General features: G+C 40.7%; 1 protein-coding gene across 4 annotated transcripts in view; it reads right to left on the bottom strand.

The window, feature by feature from the left end:
• Nucleotides 1-25,784, bottom strand: part of LOC143018969 (uncharacterized) — a 132,449-nt gene that overhangs the window by 69,605 nt on the left and 37,060 nt on the right. For all 4 annotated transcript variants that reach the window (XM_076174629.1, XM_076174630.1, XM_076174627.1 and 1 more), the window contains exons 5-6: nucleotides 5,305-5,429; nucleotides 3,515-5,049 (exon numbers count right to left, since the gene is read on the bottom strand). In XM_076174629.1, coding sequence (XP_076030744.1) covers nucleotides 3,515-5,049; nucleotides 5,305-5,429 — 1,660 coding nt within the window. The remainder of the gene's footprint in view (nucleotides 1-3,514; nucleotides 5,050-5,304; nucleotides 5,430-25,784) is intronic.

Raw genomic sequence — 25,784 nt, 5'->3', positions numbered from 1 at the left:
TGACTATAAGGAAATAGCATATTCCAAATGTGGATAAATTAACAATTTATATAGCTTGTTAATGAGAGATGGACTTTCGAAATCAAAAGATTGTGCAATCAGTCCTAGATACTGAACACCTACCTATCCTAGCCCTACCCAGACAACAACACATTTCTTCCTTAAATGACTAATGGGTTAATATGGTGGCTGGTTACCTAGGAGCCATGGGTCTCCTGCAAGAAAGACCCAGGGCAATGCAGTAATTGAATGTGCACCATGTGAGGTCATGCATTTTTGGGGTTTTGTCCACTGTGAGGGACTGAGCATTTAATCTGACCACTAAGTGCTTCTTTGATTCATGGTAGTCAGGAATACTGCTGAAGGCTTCTGAGGGGATGTAGACAGTTTTGTGTCAGCCATAATCCTAGCTCTTTCAGGTAAGTCAGTGTTTTTTGCTGCCATACTGTGCAGAGGTATTATTGCTAAATTGTCTGAATGTGAGATCATTGGTGTTGTGCTGGGAAAGTTGTAAGGTTCAATAGTAATACTGATACTACTGCCCTTCAGTCAGCATGGAAGTCTGTTAACCATTTCTTATCACTTGTACATTTCAGTTTCCATGATCTTTTTGGAAAGAATATGTCTTGGGACTGTGTCAAAAGTGTTATTTATGTCTACTGTCACCATTACTGTTTTGTTAGGAAGTAGTTTCTTGTAGATGGCATATAAAATTAGTTGGGTAAGGTTTGTGAGCAGTTTGCTGGCAGATTGGTCTTCTTTGAATCCATACTGATTTGGCAATGGTTGGTATGTGTATTCTGAATATATCTGGGATCAATCCAATTTACCTATGGCAGAAAGCCAGAAATACTGTAGGTCTAAATGATCTTGGGGACCCTGTCTGGTTTCAAAATGGGAATTATATGTGCTTTTTTTCCACACTGTTGGTATAATATTGTGTGACTAAGAATAGCTGAAGATAGCAAATGAGGCGGGTTAGCATGGAAGAGGAACATCCTCACACTCTTGATTCATTAATTCCTGCTTCAAGCATGTGAAAATTGCAACTTGTTTCTTTCCCAGCAACATTGCAAATTCATCCCTGGTACACATCTTAGTCTATACATCCTTCTCCATCTTACCATACCAACCACACACATTTTCACTCAAGTTCTTGACTACAAACTCTTGTGGCTTCATTCACTCTGTTCAACCCCCTTTTCCTTGGTCTGCCCCTTACTGTTACTACAGGAACCACCACTAATTCAGGAATCAATAACTCACTTTTCTTGATATGATCAAACCACATCTGGTTGGTCTATTCTACTCTTTTTCCCATAAGAATGGTTGTATATGGATGATGTTGTGACTGCATGAGGAGGAATGGGCGGGGGGGTGGGGGGTGGGGTAGTATGTGTGAGTAAATTTTGACGCAGCCCGAAGGGATTTCTCCCCGTCCTCGCCTTATATGCAAAGGGGGACGGAGAGGGGGGGTCGCCGATTAAATGAAGCGGCCTTGCTGTGGATGTACTGTGTCTTGTGACACTGCTTCTGACCCAGGGCGGTGGGCAGGGTGCAGGGATGACCCGTCATCCAGGAGGTGCTCAGATGAGAGGAAGGGTGGGAGGGGTGTGGAGTGTATTTAGGGATGAAATGGGTGGGAGTGTTTTTATGCATTTCCCTTTTTGGCTACCTCCCTTGGAAGGGGGAAAAAGCCTTGGTATATGTATGTATGTAGATCCATTCAAGAATCCAATTGCTCCTTATTTAACCATATTTCTCAACACCATGCACAGCCTTCAAGCATGTCATTTCTGCTGCCTCCATGTGATTTTTCAATTGCATTCATCATCCAGCTTCATTCTTATACACAACATCATCACAACTAATGTTTCATACATTTTTCTCGTCACTTCCAAGGATATCCTTTTATTTCTTCATATCACTCTTTGGGGAGTTCTACCTTTTCCCCCACCTTCACTCTAATGCCAACGTCTTCATAACATCTTCAACTGTCATATGTATTGTTCCCAGGTACTTGCAACTTTCAACCTACTCTATTTTCTCCCCCATGCAAATGTGTATAAATACTGTACCCTGTATCCTTGAATACCACCATTATCTTACTCTGTGATATATCATCTTTCTGTTGCCTCTTCCCCCTTACAAGGGAGGTAGTCAGCCAAGGCACGAAACCACTCCCATCCACCACTCACCGTTTCCCTCTTGTCTTAGCTCCTTGTGGATGAAGGGTCATCCCTGTCTCCCATTTACTGCCTCTGTCAGAAGCAATGCAGCAAGACATAGTCCATCCACAGCTGGGTCACTTCACTTACATATGAGTGGCCTTCTGTATGTACCATCTGTCTGCTAGGCTATCTGTCATCCATTCTTGCCTCTTTTTCTCCAATCTCATTCTATACTCATGCATTCACATCTCTCTACACTACATTTATACACAGTAACCACATTGACATTACCCAATCCTACCTGAAACCAACATGAACATCAAACATCTCACTTTCCTCATTTTCCAGCCTTACAGGAGCTTTACACTCATCAAAAAATCTCTTCTGCCTCTTAATTTCAATATACCATTTCCATACAATTTAGAAATCTCCCATACTCTTTCCATATCTACTACCATACTTTCTTCAGAAGCATCTCCTTAACCACATCTTTGATTCTAACTCTTCTGGGTATTATCATCCCTTGGGCCAGAAACACTGGTTATTGCTGATAAAATATTAATACTCTTCAGATCCAAAAAACAAAGTAATTGCTCCTCATTTTCATACAATGAAGCAGTGGGGATAAACAAGTTTCACATACTGGGCCCTACCATGGAAGTGCTGTGTCTTACTGCACTGCCTCTGACCTTAGCACTGTGGTGAAAATCCACAAAGTGCTAAGATGGGTGAGACAATGAATGGGTTTTTGGAAAGGTATAGGATGAGTGCAGGGTAGGTGTATGTTTTTACTTGGCCACCCTTTTTATAATGAGGAAAAGGCCTTTTGGATATGCATGTATACATAAATATATTTTGGGCCCTGCCCTGGAGACTGAATGCCAGCCCACAATGGTAGTACCTATTAACAGAGGTGAGGGTTTTGTCAGGTTTCATAAGTGGGCATCAGGAAGATTATTCTTTCTACCATCTACTTCACAGGATCACCATAAGTAGCTCCTATCATTGATCCACATACAAATTTCCTTGACCAATTTCTCTTTTATGGGGTGATTACACCATTCACATCACACAAACTGAAGTGGATGTTAGGGGTCCTTAACAATATTTAATCAATATTTGGTTCATGCCAATGAGAAAAACATTTTAAGAGTATAAACCATAATATAAAACAGGTTATCAACTTAAAGTAAATATAGAAATAAACCTACAAGGATGTCCATTTGTACTTAATGAATATATGTAAGTAGATACACATTATATATAAAGAAATCAAGAAAAATAAACAACAACAAAAAATTGCTTATTCAAACATTGCAATAGTGAAAAAAAAAACACCCCACCTTTTCAATTCTATCCAAGTCATCTCTCCATCGATCATCTCGTGGTGAAACTAAAGGACTTGTAATGTTCTGGTTGATGGGGCGTAAGACATCACCTGAGTTTGCACCACATGTGGTGGGACTTAATAATTTTTCATACATTGACCTCCATAAGCCTGAGGGTTCTCCAAGATCAATGGAAATTTCAGAGAGGGGCCCACCCATTGACCGAAAACGTGGTGACCTTGAAGGACTCATTAACATTCTTCTGCTCTGTTTACGAAAACTACTGTACTTCAGAGGAAGTGCATTTTCTGAATTCTCATCAGAAAACTCGTACTTCTTGTCAGCTAATCTTCTCCTTCTGAAAACACTGAGTTTTTCATGAAGAGAATCTGATATTTCATCAATAAACTCGTACTCCTTCTCTGCTTGTTTAGTAGGGGTCTTGACACAATAGGAACTTTCACTTGAGCTTCTGTGATATCTACCCTGTTGTGCTTTGGACCTTAAAGCGTACTCATCACTTCTCAAATTACCAGATCCATTATCACCATTCACATTTTCCCTGAGATCCACATTTCCATACTGAGAATCCTCACTCACAATAGAGCCCTGAACAGAGTCATCAGAGTCTTGGTCCCCAAATCCATCAGACCCGTATAGCGGATACTGAGGTTCATCCTGTAGAGGAAATTCTTTAAAGTCAAAGCTGCCCCATGTACCATAACCAGTTTCATCCTCCCTGTCATTTGGGCTCTTGATATCACAATTATCACTATCATATCGGTTATCACTGTCATCTTTGGAAGGGCCCTGGAATGCAACAGTTTGGTAGGAACATTCTGCTTCATTTTTACTGCCTTCAAGTTCTCTGACATCTTGACCGTCATCAAACACTGCACTATTGTTTACCCCACCATTTACACTACCAATTAAAATTTCCCACTCTCTATCCCGGTCTCTTTCTTGGGAGCTGCCACCAACACCAGAGGTATTCAAGCATACCTTTAGTCTAGAAGAACTTGTACTACACTGTTGATGAGGAGATTCAGCATCACTAGAATGATGACCTTCAACCTCTCTACCCATATCATTCACTGCACATCTGCTATTCATGTATACTTCCGTCTCTTTCTTATCATACTTTTTACCAGACCTCAATGCCCTTACATTGATTTCTACTGAATCTGCACTTGGACTGACCTTCTGTTCCACACCACTTTCCTCTACATCACTGTCTTCACTATCAACACTTCCAGAGGGATGCAACTTTTTACCATCATTGCTCACTGTTTCCACATTACCCATGCTGTTAATCCTCACAGCAAGCACTTCACTTTCTATGTCTTTGAACTTACGGTCAATGTTTTCCAAGTCTACACTAATCACATGAAGAAAATTACCAGCATTGAGCACCACAACACCATCCCTTTTCATTTGAATGGTGGGAAGAAAACGTGGAAAGGGGGGTACCATTTCAAAGCTAGTGTGTACTGTTATACCATGCTTCAGGCAACTAAATCTGACACAACTATTCCATCTTTCAGCCAAATCTGAAAGTAAATAAAAGAAACATCTAAATTATTGAGTTACATGGAAAAAATCTATGTACATATGCATAGACATACACTCATACACACAGGAGGGCTTTAAGAGGTCATGAGAACAAATTAAGAAAGACTATATGTCTAAAAACTATGAAGAAATACAAATTTACATGCACACACACACACATATATATATATATATGCATAAATACTTGGAAGTTTAGAAGGGGATATAGCCCAAGCTTGAACAATATTCCTCACCATCTTCTTCATATGATGTAGCCACTTGTAAGCATTCAGAGCAGTTGTCCAGAGACGGTACTGCAGTTATGGTGATGTAGCATTTTTTGGTTTGCGAGTTGTGACCATCAACTCCATCTATCACACTGCAAAAATGGACAAGTCTATCAAACCATTCTATATAAATATATGTACATATGTATATGTATGTATGTGGATATATATATATATATATACATATATATATATATACATATATATATATACATATATATATATACATATATATATATACATATATATATATATATATATATATATATATATATATATATATATATACAACCACTCCTCATTTAACGACGACAATTGGGACCAGCGCGCCGTAGTTAACAGAATTGGTCGTTAAGCGAAAGTGTATACATATACGTACATGTACTGTATGTACAATGTTCAGCAATACGTGTATATTTATTTTTGTGTATTTTCCCTCTTTTATACAGTACATTAAAGCTTTATTTACTGTTTATTTACGGTGGTTAGGTTCCTGAAATTACCGTATATGACCAAATCCGCGTATGCTGACATTCCATATTGAATACCGGGGTATTTTTTCAGTTTCGACCATGGGCGCAATATAGCAATAGAAAATTAATTATTAATTTTGTAAATTAAAATATATCAACGTAATATGCAATTTTGTGGGCGGAAATGAAAGTAAAAAATACCATGCTACAAGAAAATATGCTAATGAACGATGTCGGTAGCATAGGATTGGGACGCCATCTTCTTGTCTGCCAATGTCTCTCACGACGACGACAACGAGGACGAGCCGGATGACATTTAATTTGCAGGTAATGATTCATTAAACACAGGTCAGGTTAGTTTAGTTTAGGTTAGACGAATTCATCATCCTTTTATTTCTTCGACATCGGCATCTATCATAACAAACATGGTGTACCATTCGTCCGACATGACTTCATTACTTACGAAATTTGTTTTAGCACTTTTTTTTTTCCGCTCACAAAATTGCATATTACTTTGATACATTATAATTTACAAAATTAATAATTAATTTTCTATTGCTATATTGCGTCCATGGTCAAAACTAAAAAATTACCACTACCGGTATATACTGTACCCCAGGTAGTTTTTGCAGCTTGCAGGATGGTAATGTAGACCTAAGCTTCAGAACACTTTACCTCACAGCTAATATCCACCGTACAAGTTCAATTATAACATCATACAAATTTGCCTCAGCCAACTTAATTATCGTACACGACATCGTAACTTTGGGAGATTTACGTTAAACGTCTGTCATAAAGCCCGTCGTAACTCCGCATCGTCGCTAACCGAGTAGGTCGTTAAACGAGGAGTACCTGTATATATATATATATATATATATATATATATATATATATATATATACATATACATATATATAATATATATATATATATATATATATATATATATATATATCCATCTGGGTTATTGGCTGCATGTTATTGTGAGGTTAAAATTGCTCAGTAGCATGCAGCTGATACTTTAGCACCTATATGGGGGTGCATCTATGGACCAAAGCCACACATAATTTTGTCTGTGATAGAGGAAATCTCTCTTCATAGAGAAATTATGGTACTTTATTATACTGCAACTGTCCCTCCGTTATGTTTTCCCCCAACTCTTAATACTGTCCTCTAACACTTCTCTGAATATTCAGTTCCTTTTTTGCTGACCCCTGGGGTAGGGGAGAAAGAATACTGCCACCAAGTATTCCCACTTGAGTTATAAAAGGTGACAAAAACGGGATGGGGATAGGACTAAGCATTCTACTCTTTGTAGCCCCAAAGGGGGCATTCCTATAAAAAGCAAAAGCATAAAAGGGTTTGGGAGGAATTTTCCAACCAGAAGCCTAAAGTTTTGTGTCTTTTAATATGCGTGGATGTGGTACAGATGAGAATAAAAGGGAAGAGATAGGCAGTATGCTTGTAAGAAGAAAGATGGATGTGTTGGCATTGAGTAAAACGAAGTTGAAAGGTAGGGATGAATGAGTTTGGGAGTGTAGTTTGGTGTCAGGAATTTGATAAGGTACCACACAGAAAATTAATATATAAACTGGAAACAATAGGAGGCATACATGGAAAACTATTGAATTGGATGGAGGACTTCCTACAGGGAAGACAAATGAGAGTGGTGCTCAGAGACAAATATTCAAAATGGGAAGAAATGAGTAGTGATGTCCCACAGGGGTCAGTACTAACTCCGATAATGTTTGCTATATATGTAAGTGACATGGACGAAGGCATTGAAAGTTACATGAACTGCTTTGTGGATGACACAAAATTATTAAAGAGAAACTCCGAAATAGACTGATTCATTACAGAGTGATCTGAACAAAGTCTCAGAGTGGAGAAAGAGATGGGAGGCAGAATTCAACATCAAGAAGTGCAGTATATTTGAATTTGGAAAAAGCAAGAAGAGAATATCAGGACAGTATAAAACTGATGGAAAAGAAGTAAAGAAAGTAAATTCTGAAAGGGACCTTGAAGTAATCATCACCAAAGACATGTCGCCAGATAAACATATAAATAAAATAGTCGGAGAAACATACAATTTGTTGAGATCATTAAAGGTGGCCTTTAAATACCTGGATAAGGAAATGATTAAGAAAATATTACAAACACTGATAAGGCCAATTTTGGTGAAGCGGCCTTGCTGTGGATGTGCTGTGTCTTGCGACACTGTTTCTGACCCAGGGCAGTGGACAAGGTGCAGGGATGGCCCGTCATCCAGGAGGTGCTAAGATAAGAGGGAGGGTGGAGGGGTGTGGAGTGTTTTCAGGGATGGAATGGGTGGGAGTGATTTTATGCCTTTTCCTTTTTGGCTACCTCCCTTGTAAGGGGGAAAAAGCCTTGGTATATGTATGTATGTATGATAAGGCCAAAACTAGAATATGCAGCTCTGATATGGTCACCCAGTACAAAAAAGAATATAAGAAAATTAGAAAGAATACAAAGAGCAGCGACAAAGATGGCCCCAACACTTTCAACTTGACATATGGACAAAGACTGGCAAAACTGGAATTGACAACCCTGGAACAAAGAAGAGAATGAGGGGACCTACTAACCATCTACAGAATTATGAAAGGTAAAGAACGCCTTGATAAAGAGGACCTACTAAAGTGGGGGAGAGGAAAAACAAGAGGACATACAATGAAACTCAAAAAAGATAACTACAGAAGAGACCTGAAAAAAAAAACAGCTTCCCACACAGAGTGATAGATATATGGAACAAATTGGATGAAAAAAATAGTGTGTGCAATGACAATACAAGAATTTAAGAACAAACTTGATCTTGTGAGATACAATAATGGGTCACCACGAGCATAGCTCCCCTTCCCCTATATTACAATTCAGTAAATACATGAAGAGTTTCGTGGTAGTGAGCCCACTCAAGACCTCATCTCTCAGGTTAAGCAGGATCAAGACAATTATCTCCAGGGTTACCAGCCAGCCCACGTTCCCCGTTTCAACTCCGATGGTTGAAGTATGATACCACAAGACATCAGTATTGCTCATTTATTTTCTCCTATGGTTCTATGTTCACTTAAGACATACATACATACATACATATACCAATGCTTTTTCCCCCTTACAAGAGGGGTAGCCAAAAAGAAAAAGGCATAAAATCATTCCCACCCATTCCATCTCTGAATACACTCCACACCCCTCCACCCTCCCTCTTATCTTAGCACCTCCTGAATGACAGGTCATCCCTGCACCTTGTCCACTGCCCTGGGTCACAAGCAGTGTCGCAAGACACAGCACATCCACAGCAATGCCGCTTCATTAAATCGGCGACCCCCCCTCTCCGTCCCCCCATTGCATAAAATGAGAGGACGGGGAGAAATCCCATCGGGCTGCGTCAAATTTTGCTCACACATACTACCCGCCCATTCCACCTCATGCTATCTCAACATCATCCATATACAACCATTCTCCATTCACCCCTGTCTTCTGTCCTCTCCCGTCCTTCCTCAACAGACATCCCCCTCTTCCCCAAAGCCCCCTTCACCCCATCCATCCATCTCATCCTAGGACGCCCCCTCATGTTCACTCCCTCCACATCTGCCTTCCACACCTCTTTTACTAGTCTTTCTTCACTCATTCTTTCCATGTGTCCAAACCATCCTAATATTCTTTCATCAACCCTATCTCCCAGCTCCCTTTCCATCCCTGTTCTCCTCCTCACCTCCTCATTTCTCACTCTATCTAGCCTAGTAACCCCCATCATACTTCTCAGACACCTCATCTCAAACACATTCAAACTCCTTCTCTCTTCTTCTCTTATGTTCCTTCATACAGTCTCCTCTTAGCATCCATTCCCAAATGTCTATTCTTCATTACACTCTTTAATCCACCAAGGCATTTACTCGCTTCTCTCAATCTACATTCTACCTCCACTTTCACTCCACCTTTCCCTGCCACATTTGCACCCAAGTATCTAAAACTATCCACTTCCTCCAGTCGCTCTCCCATAATGCTCACTTCCAGTCTACTGCCACTTTCACCCCTTTGTACATCTCATCACCTTACTTTTACCCACATTTATCTTTAGCTTTCTTCTATCACATACTCTCCCAAACTCTGCCACCAGCTTCCTCAATCCCTCCTCCGATCCTGCCACAAGCGCAGTGTCATCCGCAAACAACAACTGGCTCACCTCCCACTTTTCTCCATTTTCTTTAACCATCTCCAATCCCTTGCCCACTACCCTTGCATTTACCTCTCGCACCACCCCATCCATGTATAAGTTGAACAGCCAGGGTGACATAGATTGTAAATATGTAAATTAAGGCTTAAAATTGTGTAATTAAGTATCAAATATTTGAGCCTTAGCTCAACTCTAGTCAGGCCAAATGGCTCCTTGTGATTTAAACTTTGTACATAATTCCTTGTTGGTAACTCATCCAAGTTTCCCCTTTATAAGACCCGGTCATCTGGCTTATGGATAGACTTGAAAAACTGGACACAGCCTATACAAACGGGTTCTTGCTTGTACCAAATTGCATCAATAAAGCAAAGAACTATCTCCATTTTTCCAACTGGCTCACTGTCCTACTGAACCTTCACTGCCACATCTCAAGGACTGACTACACTACCCAATTCCTCCTCCTTACAAAAAATTTTGTGATCCACCAAAGAGCAAACCAACAAGTGAAAGGTGTCTTCAAGGTTAATGTGGATGAAGGTGAAACTGAGGAGATGTGGGTTTTTGTAAGTGCATATGGGCCTTGAAGTGTGAAGAGTGTGGAGGAAAGGGAGGCTTTTTTGGATAGATTAGTGCATAGAGGGTTTAGGGAGAAATGTCAATGTAATGGTATTGGGAGATCTCAATGCTAGTGTACGAGATGAACCAATAGACAGAGTGGTTTGGAAGTGTGGAGTTCCATGAAAAAATTGTAGTAGAGTTTGTTATCCACCACTTTGATGTCCAGCATGCACTAGGTAAAAATACAACTAGGTAAATACATATACATATGGAGCAAGCAGAACTCCGTCTTCAAACCAACTCTCAAGATACAGTGGTGCCTTTACTTGTGAGTTTAATTCATTCCCTGACTGAACTCATTACTCAATTTGCTTGTATGTCACATAAATTTTCCTCACTGAAATTAATTGAAATGCCATTAATCTGTTCTAGCACTCAAAATGCCACCCCAGTGTTTTTTTGTCACATGTCTTTAGATAAGAAAAAGTATTTATAAAATAATATTGTATTGAAACATAATAAAAGCGAATGTAACACATAAAAGACAATGTAAAGAAATAAACTGGTTTTATAAAGTGTATTTATCTTGGATATCGGATGACTTGGGCTAACGTTTGATAAGTACTGGTGAAGGTGGAGGGTGGAGGAGAGAGATGGAGGAGGTTAGACACATTTTTTTGTGCTTTTTTGGTCACTTCCATTCACTTAATTGCTATACTTAATATTGCACTTTATCCCTGAACTTGCTACAATACATTATCTTTTTTAATTTTACATACATACATACATATACCACGGCTTTTTCCCCCTTACAAGGGAGGTAGCCAAAAAAGGAAAAGGCATAAAATCATTCCCACCCATTCCATCTCTGAATACACTCCACACCCCTCCACCCTCCCTCTTATCTTAGCACCTCCTGGATGATGGGTCATCCCTGCACCTTGTCCACTGCCCTGGGTCAGAAGCAGTGTCGCAAGACACAGCACATACACAGCAAGACCACTTCATTAAATCGGCGACCCCCCACCTCTCCGTCCCCCCATGCATAAAAGGAGAAGACGGGGAGAAATCCCTTCGGGCTGCGTCAAATTTTGCTCACACATACTACCTCACCCCCCATCCACCCGCCCATTCCACCTCATGCATCACAACATCATCCATATACAACCATTCTCCATTCACCCGTCTTCTGTCCTCTCCCTTCCTTCCTCAACAGACATTCCCCTCTTCCCCAAAGCCCCCTTCACCCCATCCATCCACCTCATCCTAGGACGTCCCCTCATGTTCACTCCCTCCACATCTGCCTTCCATACCTCTTTTACTAGTCTTTCTTCACTCATTCTTTCCATGTGTCCAAACCATCCTAATATTCTTTCATCAACCCTATCTCCCAACTCCATTCCATCCCCGTTCTTCTCCTCACCTCCTCATTTCTCACTCTATCTAGCCTAGTAACCCCCATCATACTTCTCAGACACCTCATCTCAAACACATTCAAACTCCTTCTCTCTTCCTCTCTTATGTTTCATGTTTCTGCCCCATACAGTGCTGTTGGCACAATCACTCCTTCATACAGTCTCCTCTTAGCATCCATTCCCAAATGTCTATTCCTCATTACACTCTTTAATCCACCAAGGCATTTACTCGCTTCTCTCAATCTACATTCTACCTCCACCTTCACTCCACCTTTTCCTGCCACATTTGCACCCAAGTATCTAAAACTATCCACTTCCTCCAGTTGCTCTCCCTTAATGCTCACTTCCAGTCTACTGCCATTTTCACCCCTTGTACATCTCATCACTTTACTTTTACCCACATTTATCTTTAGCTTTCTTCTATCACATACTCTCCCAAACTCTGTCACCAACTTCCTCAGTCCCTCCTCCAATCCTGCCACAAGCGCAGTGTCCTCAGCAAACAACAGCTGGCTCACCTCCCACTTTTCTCCATTTTCTTTAACCATCTCCAATCCCTGACCCCCTACCCTTGCATTTACCTCTCGCACTACCCCATCCATGTATAAGTTGAACAGCCAGGGCAACATAATGCATCCTTGACGAAGTCCCACCTTTACCTCGAACCACTCACTCTCTCCATTTCTAATCCTGACACAAGCTCTACTACTCTCGTAAAAACTCTTGATAGCTCCTAGAAGCTTTCCTCCTATCCCATATATCTGCATAACCTCCCACAGTGCCTTTCTGTCTACCCTATTGTAAGCCTTTTCCAGATCCATAAAAGCCCAAAAAAACATCCTTCCCCTTTCCTATAGTTTTCTCACATATTTGTCTTACCACAAAGATCTGATCTACACAACCTCTACCTGTCCTAAATCCACACTGTTCCTCACCAATTACTCCCTCTGTTCCTCTCCTAATCCTCTCAATCAAGATCCTCCCATAAGCCTTCCCAACTACACTTAACAACCTAATCCCTCTGAAACTACTACATTCACACTTGTCCCCTTTTCCCTTGTAAAGTGCAACTATACAGGCACTCCTCCAGTCCTCCGGCACTCTACCCTCTCTCCAGCAAACATTAAATAACCTCACCAACCAGTCCACCATCACTGTACCTCCTTTTTTTAGACATTCTGCATGGCATCCATCCAGACCAGGTGCCTTACCCGCTTTTATCATCTTAACAACTGCCTTCACTTCATCCTTCCTTATTTCTCCTCCATTTTCCTCACTCATCACTCTCATTTTCTTAGCATTTCCCACTGCAGCTATCTTTCCCTCCCTATCCTCCTTCACATTTAGTAACTCCCTAAAATAAAATATTCTGCCCATCTTCCCCTTACTGCCTTCTCTTCCATTATCATCTCTCCATCTGCACCTTTTACCTTTTCTTCTCTACTTGATTCGCCTCCTCTTCCTCTCTTAATTTCTTTCCAAAACATCTTTTTATTACTTTCAAAATTTTCTGTCATACTCTTACCCCACTTCACATCTGCTCTCCTATTTGCCTCCTTTACCTTTTGCTTTACTTCTCTTTTCTTTTCTTTGTACCTCTCATATGACTCCCTTGTCCTATTTTGTAACCAATCTGTGAAAGCTCGCTTCTTCTCTTCTACAACATTCTTTGTTTCCTCATCCCATCATTCACTACACTTCCTTCTATTTCCTCCTGTCCTTCTTGTTCCACAGACCATCCTTGCACACTTTATGACTCCCTCCTTGAACCATCCCCATTCTTCCTCCACACCTAGCTCTACTCTATCCTTCACTCCTTCCCACTCCTCTCTCAGCTTCTTCTTGTATTCCTCCTTTTCCTTTTCATTTAAAGAGTTCACTCTAAGCACCTCCCTACCTTTTGTCCATTTCCTCTTTCTCCATCTATCCTCCACTCTCAACTTACCTTCCACCAAAAAATTATCTGATATTCCCCCACCCTCTCCCCTTAGCACATGTACATCCTTAACTCTTCCTATCATAGTCCTATTTACCACTACATAATCCATCAACGCTCTATCTACCATCCTTCCATCCACCACCCTCTCCCATGTGTACTTATGCTTGACTTTCTTCCGAAACACTGTATTTGCTATCATCAACTCTCTTTCTAGACACATCTCCACCATCAACTCTCCACTACGATTCTTTCCTGGAACTCCACATTTCCCAACCACTCCATCAATTGGACCATTTCCTACCCTAGCAAAGGTCTCCCAGTACTATTACATTGACATTTCTCCCTAAATCCTCTATGCACTCATTTAAATCTATCCAAAAGGCCTCCCTTTCTTCTACACTCTTCTCACTGCCAGGCCCATATGCACTTACAAAGACCCACATCTCCTTTCCCAGTTTCACCTTCATCCACATTATCCTTGAGGAAACCTCCTTCCACTCCACTACACGTTTACCTATCTCTTCACTTACTAGAATAGCCACCCCTTCCCTCCCTCGCCCTGTCTTCACTCCTGATAACCTCCCACTTACACTCACCCTTCCCTTTCAACTTAGTTTCACTCAAAGCCAACACATCCATCTTTCTTCTCACAAACATACTACCTATCTCTTCCCTTTTACTCTCATCTGTACCACATCCACGCACATTAAAAGACCCAAACCTTAGGGTGCTGGTCTGAAAACTGCCAGACCCTCTTATGCCTTTACTTTTTCGTTTAGGAATGTCCCCTGTGGGGCTGCAAGGAGAACGATGCCTAGTCCCACTCCCCGTCCCTTTCTTCTCCCCTCTTATGATCCAAGTGGAAATACTTGGTGGCAGTATTCTTTTCCCCCACCACAGGGGGGTGCTTAACATAATTTTCTTCACTGGTTTTTGCCTTTTTTCACCAAGCTTTCTTCATTTACACCTGCAGACTATTTCAAGAAAAAACTGTCCAAGGAAGTTTGTTTTCTCCTCCCTTCCAGAATATTTTGTAAATGAGTTAGGCAAGCATCATTAAATAGATCTGATGCACAACCGGTTACAACTTTTTCTAGGTGTTTCCTTTCAATGAACTAAGAAAGTCTCTCCCATATTCCCAACATTTCATCTATTTCACTTTAGAGATAGCATTCTTCTCTGGCAGTAATCTGGAAGTGAGCATTAAGGGAGAGCAACTGGAGGAAGTGGATAGTTTTAGATACTTGGGTGCAAATGTGGCAGGAAAAGGTGGAGGTAGAATGTAGATTGAGAGAAGCGAGTAAATGCCTTGGTGGATTAAAAAGTGTAATGAGGAATAGACATTTGGGAATGGATGCTAAGAGGAGACTGTATGAAGGAGTGATTGTGCCAACAGCACTGTATGGAGCAGAAACATGGAACATAAGAGAGGAAGAGAGAAGGAGCTTGAATGTGTTTGAGATGAAGTGTCTGAGAAGTATGATGGGGGTTACTAGGCTAGATAGAGTGAGAAATGAGGAGGTGAGGAGGAGAACAGGGGTGGAAAGGGAGTTGGGAGATAGGGTTGATGAAAGAGTATTAGGATGGTTTGGACACATGGAAAGAATGAGTGAAGAAAGACTAGTAAAGGAGGTATGGAAGGCAGATGTGGAGGGAGTGAACATGAGGGGGCGTCCTAGGATGAGGTGGATGGATGGGGTGAAGGGGGCTTTGGGGAAGAGGGGAATGTCTGTTGAGGAAGGAAGGGAGAGGACAGAAGACAGGGGTGAATGGAGAATGGTTGTATATGGAAGATGTTGTGATGCATGAGGTGGAATGGACGGGGGGATGGGGGGTGAGGTAGTGTGTGTGAGCAAAATTTTGATGCAGCCCGAAGGGATTTCTCCCCGTCCTCTCCTTTATATGGGGGGACGGAGAGGGGGGGGTCGCTGATTTAATGAAGCGGCCTTGCTGTAGATGTGCTGTGTCTTGCAACACTGCTTCTGACCCAGGGCAGTGGACAGGGTGCAGGGATGACCCGTCATCTGGGAGGTGCTAAGATGGAGGGAGGGTGGAGGGGTGTGGAGTGTTTTCAGGGATGGAATGGGTGGGAATGATTTTATGCCTTTTCCTTTTTGGCTACCTCCCTAGTAAGGGGGAAAAAGCCTTGGTATATGTATGTATGTATGTATTCTTCTCTGGCTCCTCCTTGGAATCAATTTCACTCAAAACTTTCAAATGCTGCTGCTCTTGTACCTCCTTTAATTCCTCTGTCATCAGTTCCTCAGAGTGCTCCTCGATGAGTTCATTCACACCTCTTTCATCCACTTCCAGACCTAAGGTCTTTCCGAAGGACACAATCTCCTCCACTGGCACTTTGGTTTCAGGCTGGAATCCTTCAGTCCCATTTGGTCACAACTTCAGGCCACAGCTTCTTCCATGCAGAGGTCAAGGTCCTTGTTGTAACACTGCCAGGCTATATCAATAATTTTGAGGCATATCATGATGTTGTAGTGGTCCTTCCAGAACTCTCGAAGAGTGAGGTTTTTGTTCTCCAAGACATCAAAACAGTAGTGAAACAGGTGCTTGGTGTAGAGCCTTTTGAAATTAAAAATTACCTGCTGGTCCATGGGCTGCAGGAGAGGGGTGATGTTGGGTAGAAGGTAGAGAACCTTAATAAACTTGAGCTCTTTGAGGATATTGTCTTCCAGATTTGGTGAGTGAACAGGAGCATTGTTAAGGACAAAAAGGGCTTGCATGGGTAGGTTACTTTCCTGGAGATACTTCTTATTAAAAGGACCAAAGTTCAGGTTTACCCACTCCACAAAGAATTGCCTGGTGGCCCATGCCTTTATGCTTGCCCTCCACATAACCTGCAGTTTTTCTTTTATAATCTTATGTGACTTAAAGGCTCTGGGGTTTTCTGAGTGATACACGAGCAGCAGCTTGATCTTGCAGTCACCACTTGCATTGGCACACAGTGTGAGAATCAACCTATCCTTCATGGATCTGTGGCCTGGTATCTTCTCCTCTGCCATTATGTAAGTTCTCCTCGGCATCTTCTTCCAGAGGAGCCGTGTCTTGCCACAGTTGAAGACTTGCTGCAGGATGTATCCTTTGGTTGCTATCAGTTTGCCAAAAGTTTTGCAAAAAGGCTTAGTTACCTTTGCATTCGAACTTACTGCCTCACCATGGTTGACGACAGCATGAATGCCAATCCTTTTTCTAAAATTGTCGAACCAGCCCCAACTGGCTTTAAACCACTCTTCTGGTGCCTCGTCCGCTGAAGTGCTTTGGATCTACTGCATCAAATCAGTGTAAATGGCTTTTGCCTTCTCACAGACAATAGCCTTTGTCACAGTATCTCCTGCAAGCTGCTTCTCTGTTAGCCACAACAGCAGATTTTTCATCTTTTCATGGACAGAGGAGCTTAGAAATTGTTTTAACACCCCTGGTTGATGTTATAGCCTTCATTGACTCCTGCTTTAGTATGGTACATATTGTAGGGTAATATGCTCGTACTGCCTCGTGAAGTCCATTACTTGCACACCACACTCACATTTTCTATAATTTCATGTTTTAATTCAATAGACATCATCCTCTTCTTCTTCTCAGCACTCTTCTTTCCACTCACTTTCTTAGAACCCATGGTTATAAAAAGAAATTTGATAAATCAATAAGCACAAAACATGAGCACAACTTATAACAGAGGCTTTCTCAGTGAGGTAAACAAGTGCACTGCATGTAAGGGCATTGTGTTGTGGTATGTGCTGTAGATTTGAAATCGGGTAAGTATGTGTCAGAAAATTTTGAAAGTTATAAAAAGATGTTTTGGAAGAAAATTAAGAGAGGAAGAGGAGGCAAATCAAGTAGAGAAGAAAAGGTAAAAGGTGCAGATGGAGTGATGATATTGGAAAACACAGCAGTAAGAGGAAGATGGGTAGAGTATTTTAGGGAGTTGTTAAATGTGAAGGAGGATAGGGAGGGAAAGGAAGGTGCAGCGGGGAGCACTAAGAAAAAAACAGTGATGAATGAGGGAAATGGAGGAGAAATAAGAAAAGATGAGGTGAAAGCAGTTATTAAAATGATGAGAGCAGGTAAGGTACCTCGGTTACAAGGGTGTCATGAGGAGTGTCTAAAAAAGGGAGGTACAGTGATGGACTGGCTGGTGAAGTTTTTCAATGTTTGTCTAAAAGAGGGTAGAATGCTGGAGGACTGGAAGGGTCCATGTATAGTTCCATTTTATAATGGAAAAGGGGACAAGTGTGAGTGTAGTAGTTTCAGAGGGATCAGTTTGTTGAGTGTAGTTGGGAAGGCTTATGGGAGGCTTTTGACTGAGAGGATTAGGAGAGGAAGAGAGGGAGTAATTGGTGAGGAACAGTGTGGGTTTAAGACTGGAAGGGGTTGTGTAGATCAGATATTTGTGGTAAAGCTTTAGGAAAAGGTAAGAATGTTTTTTTGGGCCTTTATGGATTTGGAACAGGCTTATGATAGGGTAGATTGGAAAGCACTGTGGGAGGTATTGCAGATATATGGGATAGGAAGAAAGCTGTTAAGAGCATTCAAGAGATTTTACGATAGTAATAGGGCCTGTGTTAGAATTAGAAATGGCGAGAGCAAGTAGTTTGATGTGTCATGTCACCACGGCTGTTCAATTTATACATGGATGGGGTGGTGCTAGGGATAAATCCAATGGTAATGGGCTGGGGACTGGAGATGGTTAAAGAAATTGGAGAAAAATAGGAAATAAGCCAGTTGTTGTTCCCTGATGACACTGCACTTGTAGCAGGATCAGAGGAGAAATTAAAGAAGTTGGTAACAGTTTGAGAAGTTGCGTGAAAGAAGTTGAAGATAAATGTGGGTAAAAGAAAGGTGTTGAGATGTACAAGGGGAGAGGATGGCAGCAAATTGGAAGTGTGTATATAAGGAGAAATACCTGGAGGAAGTACATATATATACATATACCAACGGCTCTTTCCCCCTTACAAGGGAGGTAGCCAAAAAACAAAGCCATAAAATCACCTCCCACCCATTCCATCCCCACATACTCCACTCCCATTCACCCCATTCCCTCCCTCTTATTTTGGCTCCTGGATAACAGGACATCCCTATATCTCGCCCACTACCCCGGGTCAGAAGCAATGCAGCAAGACATGGCAGATCCACAGCAAGGTTGCTTCGCTTCATTTAATTGGTGACCCCCCTCTTGGTCCCCTCATGCAGAAAGAGAGATGGGGAGAAATCACTTCGGGCTGTGTCAAAATATCATTCACACTTATTCCCTCAACCCCACCCATCCCCCATGTAAATGTCTGCTATGTCTATTCCACTCTCCTCCATGCATCACAGCATCATCCATAAATAACCATTCTCCACTCACCCCTATCTTCTGTCTTCTCCCTTCCTTCCACAATAGACATTCCCCTCTTTCCCAATACCCCTTTTACTCTATCCATCCATCTTCTCCTTCATTACCTCCTCATGTTCACTCATTCCAACTTTGCCTTCTACACTTCTTTTACTAATTTTTCTTAACTCATCCTTTCCATGTGTCCAAACCATCCCAATACTCTTTCATCAACCCTATCTCCCAACTCCCTTTCCATTTCTGCTCTTCTCCTCACCTCCTTATTTCTCACTCTGTCCAACTTAGCAACCTCTATCATACTTCTCAGGCATTATATCTCAAACATATTTAAACTCTTCCTCTCTTATGTTCCATGTTTCTGCCCCCTGTAGTGCTGTCAGTACAATCACTCCTTCATACAATCTTCTCTTAGCATCCATTTCCAAATGTCTATTTCTCATTACACTTTTTATTTCCCCAAGGTATTCAATTGCTTCTCTCAATCTATATTCTACCTTCACCTCCTCTCTTCCCTTTCCCGCCACATTCACTCCCAAGTATCTAAAGCTACCCACTTCCTCCAGTCTCTCTCCCTTAATACTCACTTCCAATTTGCTGCCTTGTACACCTCATCACCTTACTTTTACCCACATTTATCTTCCACTTCCTTCTTTCGCACACCTTCCCAAACTCTGTCACTAACTTCCTTAATCCCTCCTGTGATCCTGTTACAAGCAGTGTCATCAGCAAACAACTGTCATTTTCTTAGTGCTTCCCACTGCAAATACCTTTCTCTCCCTATCCTCCACATTTAACAACTCCCTAAAATACTGCCCATCTTCCTCTTACAGCCGTCTCTTCCATTATCATCTCTCCATCTGTCCTTTTACTTTTTCTCCTCTACTTGATTTGCCTCCTCTTCCTCTAATTTCTTTCCAAAACATCATCTTATTACTTTAAAAAATTTGTCATACTCTTACCCCACTTTACATCTGCTTTCCCCTTTATCTCCTTTATCTTATGCTTTAGTTCTCTTCTCTTTTCTTTGTACTCCTCATATGATTCTCTCATCCTTTACTGTAACTAATCTGTGAATCCTCGTTTCTTCTCTTCTACAAACTTCTTTGCTTCATCATCCCACCACTCACTACACTTACTTCTATTTCCTCCCATCTTTGTTCCACACACCATCTTTGCACACTTTGTGACTCCCTCCTTGAACCATTCCCATTTCTCCTCCACTCCTAGTTCTACTCTATCCTTTACTCCCTACCACTCTTCTCTCAGCTTCTTCTTGAACTCCTTCTTTTCTTTCTCATTTAAGCATTTTATTCTAAGCACCTCCCTACCTTCTGTCCTTTTCCTTTTTCTCCATCTATCCTCCACTCTCAACTTATCTTCCACCAAAAAAAAATCGTATTTCCCCACTCTCTCCCCTTTGAACATGTACATCCAAAACTTTTCCTACTGTTCTCCTGATTACCACTATGTAGTCCATTAAAACCCAATCTACCACCCTTCCATCCACCCCCCTCTCTGCCATGTGTACTTATGCTTGATTTTCTACCTAAACACTGTATTTGCTAGCATCAGCTCTCTTTCTAGGTACATCTCCACCATCAACTCTCCATTATGATTTTTTCCTGGAACTCCACATTTCCCAACCACTCCATCTATTTGTTCATTTCCTACCTTGCATTAAGATCTCCCAATACCACTACATTGATATTTCTACCTAAATCCTCTATGCACTTGTTTAAATCTATCCAAAATGCCTCGCTTTACTTTACACCCTTTTCACTACTAGGGCCATACGCACTTACAAAAACCCACATCTCCCTTCCCAGTTTCACCTTTATCCACATTAACCTTGAAGAAACCTCCTTTCACTCTACCAAACATTTACCTATTGCCTCACTTACTAATATAGCCACCCCTTCTCTCTCTTTTCCTCTCTTTACTCTTGACACCTTCCCAACTACACTCCCAAACACAAAATCACCCCTACCTTTCAATTTAGTTTCACTCTATGCTAACACATCCATCTTCTCACAAACATACTGCCCATATCTTCCCTTTTACTCTCATCTGTACCACATCCACACACATTAAAAGACCCAAACCTTAGGGTTGTGGTTGGAAAACTCTTTCCAGAACTTTTTGTCCCCCCCCTTTTTTTTATGTCCCCTTTGGGGCTACAGAGAGGATGCCTACTCCTATCCCCATCCCATTTTTTGTCGCCTTTTACAGCTCTAGTGGGAACACTTGGCAGTATTCTTTCTCCCCTACCCCAGGGTTCGGCAAAAAAGGAAATTAATATTCAGAGAAGTGATAGAGGACAGTATTAAGAGTGGGGGGACAGCATAACAGAGGGACAATCGCAGTGTAACAAAATATCATCATTTCTCTATGAAGAGTGATTTCCTATATCACAGACTAAATGATATGTAGCTCTGGTTTGTAGGGGCACCCCATATAGAGCCTAAAGTATCAGCTGCATGCTACTGAACAGCTTTTAACCCCACAACATACAGCTTTAAATACTTGAGTGTGAATGTGGCAGGAAAGTAAGGAGTAGAGGTAGAGGTAAAATGTAGATTGAGAGAAGCAAGTGAATGCCTTGGGGGGATTAAAAAGTATAATGAGAAATAGAAATTTGGGAATGGATGCTAAGAGGAGATTGTATGAAGGGGTGATTGTGCTGAAAGCATTGTATGGGGCAGAAATGTGGAACATGAGAGGGGAAGAGAGGAAGAGTTTAAATGTGTTTGAGATGACGTGGCTGAGAAGTATGATAATTGGGGTTACTAGGATGATTGAGAAACAAGGTGGTGATGAGGAGAGCAGGGGTGGAGAGGGAGTTGGGAGATAAGGTTGATGAAAGAATATTGGGATGGTTTGGATACATGGAAAGAATGAGTGAAGAAAGATTTTTAAAAAAGGTGTGGAAGGCAGAGGTGGAGGGAATGGAACATGAGGGGGCGACCAAGGATGAGATGGATGGATGGGGTGAAAGGGGCATTGGGAAAGAGGGGAATGTTTGTTGAGGAAGGAAGAAGACATAAGATAGGGGTGAGTGGAGAATGGTTGTGTATGGATGATGCTGTGATGCATGAAAGGGAGTGGGTGGGGGATGGGGGGTGAAGGAGTATGTGTAAATGATATTTTGATGCAGCCCAAAGGGATTTCTCCCCATCTTTTCTTTTTCTGCATGCGGGGACGGAGAGGGTTGGGTCACTGATTAAATGAAGCAGCCTTGCTATGGATGTGCTGTGTCCTGCTGCATTGCTTCTGACCCAGGGTAGTAGGCAAGATGCAGGGATGACCCATCACCCAGAAGGAGCCAAGAAAAGAGAGAGGGAGGGATGGTGAATGGGACTGGAGTATGTGGGGATGAAATAGGTGGGAGTGGATTTATACCTTTGTCTTTGGCTACCTCCCTTGTAAGGGGAAAAACCCTTTGTTAATGTATATAGGTATTTACCTTGTTGTATTTTGCAGGAGAAGAGCTATGCTCATAGGGACCCGCAGTTGTATCTTTCCGCATCCAGTTCTTTCTTAAAGTCATGTATAGTTTTAGCACTCACTGTTTTCTCTTTCAATTTATTCCATGTATCTATCACTCTATGTGGAAAGCTATTCTTTTTCAGATCTCTTCTATAACTGTCCTTCTTAAGTTTCTTCTTGTGTCCCCTTGTATTTCTTCTGTCCCATTTAAGTAGATCATCCCTGTCAAGGATTTCCATCCCTTTCATAATTCTATATATGGATATCAAATCCCTTCTTTCTCTTCTCTGTTCCAGAGTTAATAAGTTTAGTTTGTCCAATCTTTGTTCGTATGTCAACATGCTGAGTGTTGGTGCTATCTTTGTTAGTGCTCTTTGGATTCTTTCTAGTTTCTTTATGGGTTTTTTTTTTGTACTGGGTGTCCATAATGACACTGCATACTATTTTGGTCTTAGTGTAACTAGGATTTCCTTCACCATTTCCTCGTCCATGTAGTCAAGGGCCACTTTCATTGATCTTATTAAGTTGTAAGTTTCTCCAACTATTTTGTTTACATGTTTGTCTGGTGTCATGTCATTTGAAATGATCACTCCTGGATCTCTTTCTGAATTTACTTTAGTAACTTCTTTTGTTCCAATATTCTATTTTTGCTTTCTCCAAATTCCATTATACTACATTTTTTAATGTCGAAATTCACTTCGTTCTTTTTACTCCAATTCCAGATTTTGTCCAGATCTCCCTGAAAAGATCTACAGTCTTCTTCATTACTCACTCTCTTCAATAGTTTTGCATCTGCAAAGAAATTTATATAGCATTTAATTCCTTCATTCATGTCGTTTATATAAATAGCAAACATTATTGGAGCCAACACAGAGCCTTGGGGTACTCCACTTATCATGTCTACCCATTTTGAGTTCTTTTCTCTAAGTATCACTCTCATTTTTCTTCCTTTCAAGAAGTCTTCCATCCATTCCAATAATTTTCCTTGTATTCCACCTATTAGTTCAATTTTTCTTAGTAGTTTTTGTGTGGTACTTTGTCAAAAGCCTTTTGTAGGTCCAGGAAGGCACAATCTGCCCAGCCATCTCTTTCTTGTATTATGTCTAGCAATCTTGAGTAAAAGCATATTAAGTTTGTAGTACATGATCTTCCACTTCTAAATCCAAATTGGTTAGGGTTTAATATTTTGTTCTTTTCCGAGTATTTAGTCCATTTGTTTTTAATAACTCTTTCACATATTTTTGCAACTGTGCTTGTAAGGGACACTGGTCTATAATTTGTTAGATTTTCTTTATTTCCTCCCTTATATATTGGTACAATATTAGCATTCTTCCAGTTTTGTGGTACTTTTCCTTCTCTGAGTGAGAAGTCAATTATCTTGTGTATTTTGTCTGTGAGTTCGTCTATGCATTCTTTTAATATCCAGTTCGCTATTCCGTCTGGCCCATGTGACTTTCTGACATCAAGTTTCTTTATTTGGTCCCTTATTTCTTTGTGTCACCATTATTACTTCCATTTTTGGGGATCCTTCCTGGTGACTATCATCCCACAGTTGTGAGTTTTCAATTGCAAAAACAGACTTAAAGTGTCTGGTCATTACTTTAGCCATTTCTACATCTTCTGCGTATTCTTGATTTCCTTCACGCGGTTTTATTATTTCATGTTTGTCTTTTAGTTGGTCATTTACATATCTGTAGAACAGTTTAGGTTGATCTTTGCATTTTGTTATTATATCTTTTTCAGTTTCTTTTTTCCTCTCTTCGTATGTCTACATATTCATTTCTCAGTTTAATGTATGTTTACTATTTAGTCTCTTTTTTCCATCTTTTGCAAGCTTTGTCTCTTCTACCTTTAGCATCACTACACTCTTTATTATACCAGCAATTTATGTACTACCTTTTCGGTTTCTGCTTGGGCACATATTTGTCTGTTCCCTCTTTATATATTTCTTTGAAAATGTTCCATTTCTCTTCCATCTTTGTTTCATCATTTGCAAATTTTTCCCAACAGGCATTTTGAATTTTTTTTTCTAAGTTTTACAAAATCAGTTTTGTTGTACATCAATCTTCCTTCTCTATGTTTCTAGTTCCCTCTTACCACATTTTGTTCCTTAAGTTCGATCTCTATTAGTATGTGGTCACTCTTCCCAATTGATGTTTTATAATTTATTTCTTCCACTATTTCTGGTTCAGAGGTGAATATCAAATCTAGTCTTGATGGTTCTTAGTTTTGTCTAAATCTAGTATTTTCTTTAACCCATTGCGTTAATGTGTAATCTATGGTCATGTCCAGTAGGACATTTCCCCAGAGTTAGTCTCCACCTCCCATTGTCAATTCTTCCCAATTTATTTCCTTTGCGTTAAAGTCACCCATAATTACTATATTTTCTCCATATTTCAGTGTCTCGGTTAACTCGTTCTGTGTGTCTTCCAGTAATTTTGAGTGTTCACTGTCAGTCCAGGTCTTAGTTTTTGGTGGTACATAAACAACTATAAACCTTCTACTTTTCATACTGCTGTTTTCGACTTTAACTGTGATTAATTCCACATTATCTTTTCCTTCTGTTGCCTTTGTTACATTTAGGTCCTTTCTAGTCAATATCATGACTCCTCCCCCCTGTTTGTCTGTCCTATTTTTCGACCAAATGTTGTATAATCCTTGTCCCACCATACTTGATTGTATAGGACCTTTCAGTTTTGTCTCTGCAATTCCCATTATGTCAGGTTTCTCTATTGATAGATAGTCATTCAATTCATTTAATCCTGATATCATACCGTCCATATTTGTATATGCCACTTTTAATTTTTTTTCCTCTTCTCTTTTTTGGTTTAAGTTTCCATTTTTCTGATGTACCATTTTCTCAGTCTCAGATCTAGCACTCTCCAAAAAAAATATTTTTTTTCCATCTCCATTCTTTTCTCGTTTTTTTCCTTAGCCTCACTTCTCAGTTCCCTATCTTTCTCTAATTCCTCAGCATTCATTTCCTTTTTTATCCATACATTTTTGTATTTTTCACTGTTTGCTAGTTTTGCCGCTTTTG

The sequence above is a fragment of the Oratosquilla oratoria genome, chromosome 36 (genome assembly GCF_046742065.1).
Source record: "Oratosquilla oratoria isolate Oo_2021 chromosome 36, ASM4674206v1, whole genome shotgun sequence".
Taxonomy (NCBI): domain Eukaryota; kingdom Metazoa; phylum Arthropoda; class Malacostraca; order Stomatopoda; family Squillidae; genus Oratosquilla; species Oratosquilla oratoria.
The sequence above is the reverse complement of the archived record's forward strand: the minus strand, read 5'-3'. Positions and strand labels throughout refer to the sequence as shown.